The sequence below is a fragment of the Leptopilina heterotoma genome, unplaced genomic scaffold (assembly GCF_015476425.1).
Source record: "Leptopilina heterotoma isolate Lh14 unplaced genomic scaffold, ASM1547642v1 Lhet_223, whole genome shotgun sequence".
Lineage (NCBI taxonomy): Eukaryota > Metazoa > Arthropoda > Insecta > Hymenoptera > Figitidae > Leptopilina > Leptopilina heterotoma.
The window spans coordinates 892,006-904,323 of record NW_025110941.1 but is presented as its reverse complement, the minus strand read 5'-3'; the positions used below and the strand labels follow the sequence as shown (position 1 = coordinate 904,323).

At 28.5% G+C, this 12,318-nt stretch overlaps 1 protein-coding gene across 6 annotated transcripts in view; it reads left to right on the top strand.

Moving 5' to 3' along the window:
• Positions 1-228: 228 nt before the first annotated feature.
• LOC122502218 (titin-like) overlaps positions 229-12,318 on the top strand; it is a 128,887-nt gene continuing 116,797 nt past the window's right edge. The window contains exons 1-2 of one of the 6 annotated variants that reach the window (XM_043612155.1): positions 291-329; positions 1,695-1,805. In XM_043612155.1, coding sequence (XP_043468090.1) covers positions 1,707-1,805 — 99 coding nt within the window. In that variant the 5' untranslated portion in view covers positions 291-329; positions 1,695-1,706. Of the gene's footprint in view, positions 330-409; positions 427-646; positions 658-1,489; positions 1,810-12,318 lie in introns of those variants that run through there. The other 5 variants (XM_043612156.1, XM_043612157.1, XM_043612158.1 and 2 more) reach the window with 5 other exon arrangements.

The following is a 12,318-nucleotide window of genomic DNA, read 5'->3' as shown; positions in this document are numbered from 1 at the left end:
GCACCTATTTGAATCTAATTAGAAGTAAAAAACTTGATCTACTTGAAATATGTTGAAAACTAAGACGACCATCGTAAATCTTTTGGTAACGAATAACGAGATCGAGGCTCAGGCTAAATAGATCGATCAGTAAATAGATCGAGCCTACTCTCCGGCCGAAGCGGGGTGGGTGGATATTTGTAGCTAAAGTACTGATTGCTGTTGGCAAAGTTTATCGTGACACCGTTTCATAAAGCCCAGAGTGCAGCGCTGCAGTGTGCCCTGCAAGAAACCTATCTTCAGTGCATTTTAATCCGTCTTGTTTGGTGTTCCGTCGCCGTCTATTTGCAGTGAGCAACTTTCGTTAAAATCCCTCGTGTTGGTTTCTTCGCAATGTTAATATCATACCCATGCATCATTCGTCTCAAATATTTCATCAGCAAAATTGTGACGGAAGAAAAATTTTATCTTTTTCCAATTGTTATTTGTATTAGATCAAAATTTTGTTAATCTTTGTGACAAGTTTTTACAAAACTATGGAGATGTAGAATTCTCAGTTTTTAATATTATGTATTTTCATTTTTGAGGAAAAAGATATAATTTTTTTAACAAGAAAAGCTTAAACTTTTATATGTAGCTAGACATAAAAACATATTCCTCCAGGTTTCCACAGTTTGTGTATGAGTTTACTGTGCTGGCAAATTTTTAGCATTCATAGCATAATTTATTCATTGATGTTTAAGATAATTCACTAACACAGCAAAAAATTCTTCCTTGTTTATGGAATTTATATTTTCGTAAAAGAGATTTAATTAAAGATTTCTTTCAGTGAAATTATTTATCAGTGCGAAATCATTTTTTTGATTATATAAGTCACTGTGTATTTCTGTTAAAAGAATAATTTTGTTCTCCATTTGAGAAGTGCAACTTTTGAACTCTTCATTTATGGACGACAATAATTTCATGATTATCATGAAGAAATTTTTTCACTTGGTTTCTGGACGGTAATGTGTTTTGACATAAAAAAGGAATGCTAATGAAAAAGAAAAAGTAATAAAATAATGTTTTGCATCATTTTAAAACTTTAAAGCTTTAGAAAAATTATTTAGTTAACTAAAATTTTTCCGCCTTCAGTAGGAATAACTGACACCTTCTTAAAGTTGAAATTCATTAACTTTATACTAACATATTCTTTATTCAGGCTTAATTATATAAATTTGAATGAAAATTATAAACAAAAAAGTTAAACTTTTTTAAATAATAACAAATGTTGGCTTTTGTTTGCTGCGTTTTGCTTCATTTTCTGCTAGCAACTGTTGATTCTTCATTGAGATGGTATTGTTAACCAAATAAAACTTTTCATTTGTTTGAATTTAAAGATAGATTTGCCACAAAATATTTTAAGATTTTTAAAATACTTTCATGTAATATAAATATATTTAAACTATAAAATATTAATATAATTAAACTCAAATAATTTTATTTGCGTCCTCTATGACTATAACTGATAAAATATTAGCAAGAATTTCTTAACTTTTTCGCTTATTACAATGACAGTTGATAGAATGGTATTTAGGGGCAGAAAATTGTAATTTTCAAATATTGCTGTTGAAATAAAATTTTGTGATTATTGTGAAAAAGGAGACTTGGTCGATTTTGGGATCTGGTTTTATAACTATTCGATTGCTTTGCTTAAGAACAGCGTGTGGTTTTAGATGTAGAATAACATGGCAACCAATATTAAGTTCACAAAGTTCGACAACAGGCCATGGGGCTTTCGACTGGCGGGTGGTAGTGATTTTCCGCAGCCGTTGACTGTCATCCGAGTAGGTATTTAACCTTGTCATTGATCGTTTCAATTAATTATAATCAGTAATACATATTTTTCAAACTAATGGATACTTATATATATTTTCTTAAAATAGTTAAAAAAATTTAAAGGGTTAATATTCGAAGTAATAATCGCTATACCAACAATTTATAAACTTTAAAAAAATCTTAGAACATAGAATACATTTACAATCATAAACAGTATAAAAATGTTTGATTATAGTAATAAATACTTAGAGTTTAAATTTTCAGTATCTGTCAAACTTCAGGCATAAAGCATTAGAAAATATACAGTTAACTTTTATAACTATTTAAAATTAACATTATTTAAAAGAAAAAATAATTAAAACATTTTTATTACATAGTTAAGGTATTTTTCCTCAAACGTCCACATAGAAAATTTAAAGTTTTTGGATTAGCTTGTACCTTTGATAAAGTTGTTCTAAATTAATGTTATTATCTGCTATAATTTCTAAAATTTCTAAATTATCTTTAAAAATCGTTTTTAAAAGAAGGGACTGTTTATTATAGTGTTTGAGGAAGAATGTCTGACATGTAGGATTGGAAGGTTAATGAATTTAATAAACAAATGAGTAACTACAATAATTCAATTCAATAATCAATTTAATTGAACTGCTATTTGAAGAAATTTATTTTTATAAGCTATAAATTTTTTTTCTATATGTTTCGATCAAGGACAAAGTATAAATAGTGGAGTTTGCTTAATTAATATTCTAAGTTTTCGCTTTGGGACAAATTTTATATATAAAATGTAATATTATAACTACTAGTTATACGCTTATGAAATGAAGTACTAGAATAAGTCCTGAATTAAATACTGTACAAACAAGTAATGAAGTAAGAATTAAATCAATTATTGGATTGAAGTAATAAATTATGTTCCGGTAAGAAAGGAGGAACATAGAAAGATTAGAATTTCTAAAGTTTTTTTGTAAAAACAATGACTTATCAATTTTTTGAATGTGTAGATTACTGACGAAGCGCATTTTTCACTGAGTAGGATGAATTTTTTTAAATAAAGATATCTTATTATTTTAAACAAGATCAGCTTCTTTGGGCAGAAAAACAAAAACGTAAAGCTTTTAGAAGTGAATACAAAAATTGAATTATCTATTTTCTCAATTGACTGCATACGATTGTAAAGAACAAATTTTAAAATTAAAACACTTGAAGATTAAATTCCAAATGTCTATTATTTTTAATTGACAGTGTTATAACTGCCGGAGCAGAGTTAGCAGAATATATTAAATATTTGAGCAATTCTATGTGAACTGGGGGTCGATTACATAAATTGCTTTAATTTTAAGATGACTTTAACAGTATTTCAATTTTTTAACTAGTTACTTGTTTTTCAGTGACCGTTTGTGTCAAAACTCGGAAAAGAGCTTTTGTTTACAAATTCTTGGGCTGCCATATAACGTGAAAAAGTCCAATAAAAGTGTTAAGTAGTTTTATTTTATTTATTATCTACAGTACGAACTGTCAGTGAAAAACAAGTGTCTACACGGAAAGAAAAAGTCCGTCAATCATTAATAGACTAGTATATTACTTTGAGACGGGACACAAAATCATTGAATGCATAACATACTTTGAGTCACAATCAGTGACGAGTTGCTTGCTAAAATTTAGAAAACTGTCTATTAAATTTTCTATGACTATCAAAAGCATTCAAAAAATTCAACTTCTTACAGAATTATCCCTAATTTTAGACACTATTTGGTACAGAATGAACACATTTTTTTCGTTGCACAGTTCCGATATTTTATTTACACTCTTAGACGCTTTAGACCAACACATTTTCGCACTTATAATAACTACACGTAGAAACGCACACTTATAACATTTTAAGTTTAGAAGTGAACTGTTCTTATATACCAAATAACAAAATTTTTCACAACTTGTGAGAAATGATTTTGCACTAATAACTACTTTTTAATTAGCGAGAAATATAAAAGAAAATATATTTTTATCGAGGTCAATTTCTAGACGCAATTCAACTGCAAATTATTAGTTAAGTTAAATATTCACATTACACATAATAGTATAGAGGGATATGTATAGCAGACAGCAAAAACACATGGACTATAGAGAAACCGGAAGAAATGCGCATCGGTGCACTGCGCAACAATGCGCTAGTGAAGAGCGCCGATTTAGAATACGAGTCAACTAACGTTTCACAAAATTTCACTAATGATTCGTAAACATTCAAACAGCCATTGATAACAATTCAGCATTAAATCTAAAACAATTGGTCACATACTGGCATTCTAATCAATCCATGACTCGTTTTCAATCGTAAAGTAAAGTTAAGTAACCATCAACGGAAAAAGAGTCCCGTCTCAAAGTAATATGGGCAGTTCCATACGAAAAGCAAATGGTGGATCACCGATTTTTCTTAAAGTTTGTAACTTTGTAGTACTTGGGGTACTAAATAACTGTGCCAAACAGTTTTGCAAAAAAAAATTTTTTTTGCAAGATATTTAGATTTGAAAAATCGGAAACTGAAAAAAATGACTTTTTTTGAGAATTTTTATTTCGAAAACTATTGATTCTACAAGAAAAAGTCATTTATTCAAAATTGTAGAGAAAATGTCAATTTTTTATAATATTAAAAAAAAGTTAAGAAAAATTAATTTTTCAATAATTTGTTTAAACAATAATTTTTTATTGTTAAAAAAAGAGCAAAGGACATCATGGAATTTTCTAGAAAAATTATTTTCTCAAAATTTGAACCTTCCTTAATAAGTGGTTAAATTTTTAAAGAAGTGATTTTTGAAATTTTTGAGAAAAAAATTTTTGAAGTTTGCGCTACGAGTTTTTGTGCGTTGCGCTAACTAAGCAGCGCCTATGTCAGTGTATTTTTAAAGATGATTTGACCTTTACTGCTCGCCCCTAATACATTTATTAATTATACACGTATATATTATTATTATAAACAGTTTAACAATATATTTTTAACTTTTTTTAAAACATTATTTTCCTTTTCTAACCCATTAATGGTCATGGGCACAGTAACGCAGGTTTAAAAAGTAACTATTGGGATCCTGGCATATGGTCTAATAATAATTTTTAACGTTAAAAATTAAAAAAAAATCTTTTTGAACAATTTGTTATAGGGTAACGGGTACAGTGACCGACACCCATTCAGTGAACGACACCCCCAATTAAAAATCATGTACAAATTGCAATAAATATAAAACAAAACATTATTAATGTATATTTGAAAAATGTTAATATTATAAAATGCAATTTTTGGAAGCTATTAAAATATCAGCAATATTCATTTCGTTTATATTTTGGATAAAATTTCAAGTTCTATGGAGATAACCTCAAAATTCACTTTTTAAGGTTATCTTCACAGAAAGTAAAATGCTGTTAAAAATAAAAATAAATTAAATATTGCTACTACTTTAATAGCTTCCATTTATTGTATTTTATAATATTAATATTTTAAAATATTCATTAACAATGTTTTGTTTTATATTTATTGCGATTTCTAATTGGGGGTGTCGTTCACAGAATGGGTGTGTCGGTCACTGTACCCGTTACCCTAAACAAACGAAGAAAAATTGATTTTCATAAAAAACTGATAGCGCCATTCGATTCGACGCAAAAACTACTACGAGAACGTATATTACATAGGTAATTTTTAAAAAAGACATATTATTGTAAAAATGTTATAAACAATTAGCCTGCATTTATACTGTATGAGGTAGAAGAATCGTTTTATAGGTAAAAATTTTGTTTAAAAAATTTTTAACGTCAAAAACTCTCCTAATTAAACTAGTTTTGTTTAAAAAAATTTTTAACTTCAAAAACGATCCTTCTACCTCATACAGTATAAATGCAGGCTAATTGTTTATAACATTTTTACAACAGTATGTCTTTTTTTTAAATTATGTAATATACGATCTCGTAGTAGTTTTTTGCGTCGAATTGAATGGCGCTATCAGTTTTTTTATGAAAATCAATTTTTCTTCATTTGTTTATAACAAATTGTTTAAAATTTTTTTTTTAATTTTTAACGTCAAAAATTATTATTATGATCCTATGCCAGGATCCCAATAGTTACTTTTTATATTATGCGTTCCTGTGCCTATGACCATTAATGGGTTAAAAAAGGAAAATAATGTTTATAAAAAAGTTAAAAATATATTGTTAAACTGTTTATAATAATAATATATACGTATATAATTAATAAATGTATTAGGGGCGAGCAGTAAAGGTCAAATCATCTTTAAAAATACACTGACATAGGGGCTGCTTAGTTAGCGCAACGCACAAAAACTCGTAGCGCAAACTTCAAAAATTTTTTTCTCAAAAATATCAAAAATCACTTCTTTAAAAATTTAACCACTTATTAAGGAAGGTTCAAATTTTGAAAAAATAATTTTTCTAGAAAATTCCATGATGTCCTTTGCTCTTTTTTTAACAATGAAAAATTATTGTTTAAACAAATTATTAAAAAATTAATTTTTCTTAACTTTTTTTTAATATTATATAAAAAATTGACATTTTCTCTACAATTTTGAATAAATGACTTTTCTTGTAGAATCAATAGTTTTCGAAATAAAAATTCTCAAAAAAGTCATTTTTTTCAGTTTCCGATTTTTCAAATCTAAATATCTTGCAAAAAAAATTTTTTTTTCAAAACTGTTTGGCACAGTTATTTAGTACCCCAAGTACTAAAAAGTTACAAACTTTAAGAAAAATCGGTGATCCACCATTTGCTTTTCGTATGGAACTGCCCATATACTAATCCATTAATGGTTAACGGACTTTTTCTTTCCGTGTAGTGAAAAAATTGAAATATGGTGAAAGTCAAATCAATTTATATAATCGACCCCTGATCCATGATTTTTTTATGTTTTTCGCAATTTCCTTGAAACTTTCTTTCCTTGTACATAGCTATAAGGGTAAAAAATAAAAAAGTGAAGAAGATTTTGAAAATTTTAAAATGCATTCTTGAAAATATTCAAATTTAAAAGTTTATGTACTAATTTTTTTTAAATTGAGATAACAGAAGTTGTTTTAAATATTTTTTTTAAATTTCTTAGTATACTCAGTACTATTTTAACTAATTTTTTTTTAAATTATCAATTATTAAAAATTTTTCAAAAATTTTTTTTTTAGTTTTTTAAAACACACCCTCCGATTTATTATTTGTTTTCTAGTGATAGCCAAAAGTATTAAGAATTTTTTCGTACAAGTTTCATAGTAGGATCGCGAAAACTTTTCGAGCAATCAAAGAAAAGCGTTATGTTATCAAGGCACAGCGTTACTTACGATTTTTTTCAGATCTTTCTTTAAAATTTACAATTTTTTGTTTATTTTTTTTATATGTATTTTTTCTTCTTAAGTACTTCTTTGAATTATTATTTTCAGAACATATATCTAAGTTTCCTCTTAGACAGTAAGTGATTCTTAGATTGTAAGTTTATTTTTTTGTTGAGTTTCATGGTCGCCTACGAATTTATTTTTTTCATTTCTATTTTTAATTCTCATTTGACATTTAATATACGTTTTTTCTTTTAAGTTATTTTTAAAATAATTTTTTATTAGAAGATAAGTTTTTCTTAGAAAGTAAGTATTTACCCAATGGGAAATTTACAACTGGCGGAGTACTGCGCCAGCACTGGCAGTACTGGCAGCTACGCTGACAGATAGCACTGGCATAACTTTAGGATGATAACGCTGTCTAACGCTGGCGAAGTACTGCCTGCCATTGCTGCCAGACAGCACTGGACCAGTGCTGGCTGAGAATATTGCCGCAATAAATGCCGTATTGTTATTAATTAGTCGTAAATTCATAATTACCCAGGCGGAAATTTCCAACCGGCGCGGATCCTAGCCCGTACTGACGCCGGTGTAACTGTACTGGCTCGGAACCGCCTGCCAACCGAATGTGAACGGGCATTCTACCGAATAGTGACTAGGCCAGGAGCGCGCTGGCAACCGGCTCGGAACTGGCATTCTACCGCCCGCTGACCGGCCGGGAGAAGCCGTTCCGTGTATAATTCAACCGGCTGGGATCTGGCACTCTACCGACCGCGGATTTTTCATTTAATAGCCAGCTGAGCGCTGGCATTCTACCGACTGACAACCGGGTCGGATCCAAATGATAATTTCAACAAATATCAATAAAAAAAATAATAATTAATTGCAAAAGATAAATACTAATGACAATTCATTGACAGTTCACTTTACACATTTTTTTATACACTTAAACGCAATTTTTTATTACATAGACATTTGAAAAATCCTAACGCTTGGGGGTACGAACCTACGCCTAACCGAATATTTACGCACCGAAATCTCGCACGCTAACCACTATGCTACGCTCGCATGGGACTCTCAAATCTTAAATACTCTCAAGTGTCACAAGCTGAAATAAAACTTGTAGAATTACTACGCGTCAATGATACCGCTATATTTTCAATACTTTATTGAATGTATATTTAGGACTATTTCAATATTTCGTTAAAAAAGAAACTTGTTATATTTTTATTATTATATAATACATATATTGAATAATTGTTTTTCAATATAATAATATTGAACGTAATAATATTAATAATTTTAATTAATATCTCAATAATAATAAATTTATTATTATTAAGATATTATTAATTAATTTTATATATTATTAATTAACATTAATATTATTGAGAATTAATAATAAATTATCAATATTAATATTAATTAATAATATATAATATTAATTAATAACGAATTTTTCTAATTATTTAATTTTTAAAAAAGTCTCAATAAATAATTACTTAATATATTGATTAGATTCATTTATTAATAATTATTTTCTAAAATAATGCAATTACTTGTAATAATTATTTAATTTATAATGTGACAATAAATGACGAGATCCGCAGTCGGATCCTCCTCAGTACCGAGCCAGTACAGACTCAACATATCCGTCATTCTTCCGACGCCGCAGAAGAATAAGATCCGCCGGCGGAAGAAATCCAGTACCAAGCCAGTACTGACAATAGTGGGAAGACGGTTCTGACAGTCGGAGCATAATCTGTACCGCGCCGGTTGCTTTTTCAGATCCGAATCGGTACAGACCGTCGGTACTTGCGGTCTCTACGGGCGCGGATCCCAGCCGGTTGTAAACTCCGACGTTCGTCCGACTTTTCCGCCTGGGTATAAATAATTTAACAACAAAATGGTAAATAATATTAATAAATAGTTATTATTCATAAAATATTTCTCTTCTTAAAGAAATTGTATTAAAGATGGAGACTAACAATGGATATAGTAAATTAAGTGGACAAAAATTGTTTATAACATTTAAAAATTAAATAATAAACAATTACAGTAAGTGTGCATTAGATTTTCATATTTTAGTACCTAACGATTGGAATCTAGAAATATCGCAAACCTATGAAAATAAACAAAATTGCTGACGAGGGGAATCGAACCTACGACCTACGGACTAACAGACTAAACCACTATGCTAACGACACATGTGTACAGTAAAGTATTGATATCTCAGTATCATTCAGACATACAATTATTGAGTCAAAGATGAGAAAAAATAGGGATACGTTAGAAAGAATAAATTGAAGTAAAATAAGTTAAACTAAATTTTTAATAATTAAATTACTTTACTTATTGCATTTAACATTTGACGTAATTCTCAAATTACGTGGTAATTTTTTAATAATTTTTTATTCATACTAAGAAGTATAATAGTATTTTAATAGGAACCAAATTATTATTGAGATTAAAGTTTAAATTTTGTTTATAATTTTAATTTGTTTAAATAATTTATTATTTACAAAATTAGACAATTGTGTTAAATTTTTATTATTAAGTTTAATAAGAATAAAAAATGAACAACTGAAAAGTAAAATATTAATTTTTTTCAATAAATTTATATTTATAAACATTCATAAACTGTTTTTATAATTTTTTTCAAGTTTATGTCAAAAAAGCAATGTTGGCAAAGAGCGTTGTGAACAATTTTTCTATACTCAGCCAGCACTTGCCGCCGTGGCTTGTCCAAGCTTTGGCGAAACAAAAATTCTGTACTGCGCCAGCACTAATTGTCGAGGCTCGGCTAGACTACGCCGAACAATCGTCTGAGTACTAAGCCAGTGGTGAACATCGGCGCTACACTGGCATTTCCCATTGGGTAGAGTTAGTTTAAATGTTAGATCACAAATAAAAATGAAATAAAAAAATTCCATACTAAAAAAAAGTTACAAATAATGATAAAACATCAGAAACTGTGACGTTTTTTGAAACTTATAGCTAAGTCTGACTAAAATGGTTTTAATGTTTCTGACGTTTTTAGAGCATTTTATAGAGCGGTTTAATTTTTTTGTAAAATAATCCCAAAGGTTCTAAAATGCTTCAACTCTTATAATAAATGTTAATTCTGTCAAGAAAGTCATTTAATTTGTTTTATAAGAATTTTTAATTAACCCTAGAAGGAGTAACTGGGGTGTCTGGACACCCCAAGCAAAATTCAAAGTATTCCCATGGCTTAACCAATAATTTTTTTACGCTCAAAACCCGTTGATAATTTAGTTCGAACCTATCTTTTGACACCTGTATGTGCCGCTAAAAGTTTTGCTCTAGGAAGAGCTCTATCTCCTGTTAAAATATGTCTGGGGGGTCTGGACACCCCAGTTACTCCCTAACGTTAGAAAAATTGTCAAGATAAGTAAATTTAAATTTTTTTAAAAAATCGTTTTTAATCAGTTAAAATCATCTGGGAAAATATAAATTGATAGGTTATATATGAAAAAGTTGTATATATATTGTTAATAATATTTTAACATATATTAGAGGTATTAAGAATTGTTAATTAAAACTTTGATTAAATATTAATTTACAAAATCATTTCATAAGTTATTAATTTTAATGTTAATATATTCAGATATATTAAGTTTGTAAAATTTTAAATTTATAATACCATTTTTAGTAAATATTAATTGTTTCAGTCCATTTTATAGTTCATTTTTATGATTTTCACTATTCGTCAATTGTCTTTAATTTCTTTCACTTCAGATGTTCAAATAATTATGTTATTTGGAAGTAATACAAAAACTAATTTTTTCTCCTAAAAGCGTATCTATTTAACTTTAAAAACCTAAAAATAGTTTTAAAATTAGTCAAATTTTTAAGAAACTACAACGTTTTTTGTGAAAAAAGTCAATTTTGCAATTTTTGGTGTTTTTTGGGTTTTTTTCAAAATTTTTTTAATTTATCAAAATATGAATAATATTATTGTATTCCTTACTAAAAAACCAATCAATTGATTACAACAAATTTTTTTTACGTCAAATATAAACCTTATAAAACAAGTTTAAAGCGTGGGGTGTCGGGACACCCCAGTTACTCCTTAAAGGGTGAGTAAACTAACATACTCCTTCTAGGGTTAATACCGAAAGCTTTCTATGTTGCTAGCAAATAAAATATGCAAACAAAGTAAAGAGGACTACTATTCTACTATTATCAAAGCTTAACAGTATACAGGGATTGCGAACATGTAACTTTCACTTTAAGGGGGAGTGACACCTTTGACCCGAAAAAAAATCGAATTTTTTTTTTTTTTTTTTTTGCTTAAACGATACTTTATAATGTGTAGAATAGAAATTATATCATTATAGATGATTTCGAAGTTATTTTATGTGAGAAAAATAAAAATCTGCAAAAGGTGTCCAAGAGCGCTTCAAGTGCTTTCAAAACTTTAAACGCGTCTTTCTCGAAATAACGTTTTTCAAAATAGTGGGCAGTCTAGCTAGAACAGTTTTGATCGGATTGACTTCGGACAAAGTTTTTTTTGATCGTCATTTACTAATGCTTTCAAGTACGTAGCGGATTTTTTTTGGTTTATTTGTTTCTTTTTGGCAACAGATTTTTTGACAAATTTTCGCCCGAAAAATTGACTTTTTACTTCAAACAACTGCCAAATACACAAAAATTAATATTTTTAAAATATCGTACGTACTCGAAAGCTAAATCTATCTCAGATTCAGAAAAACTTTGAATTTTTGATTTAGATTAAACGGTCTAACCGGAATCTTGCCCACCGATTTGCTCTACAGAGAAAGTAGGCCAACTTCGGCGCCCTCTATAGGCAACAAATTTAAACTTTTTTTACGTATAAATATATTTTTGTAAACTTAAAAAGTTAACAAATAAATCCCTCAAAACCGAATTTTGTTTAATTTATTCCCGTGTCTTAAAAAAATTCATGAAAAACAGGTTCAAAAGAGGCCTCAAAGGTGTCACTCCCCCTTAACTAAGAAAAATCCGTTTTATCTTGAACCAACAAATTTTCACTCTTACTTTCACCAAGAAATATTTCACTTTCACTCAAAAACTTTTCACTTTCACTTTCCGCCAAAAAAATTTTTACTCTAAATTTAACCAAAAAAATTTCCACTTTCACTCAAAACATTTTCACTTTCACTCCAAAGAACAAGCTTGCTTCAAACTTGCAACAATCTCACAGCA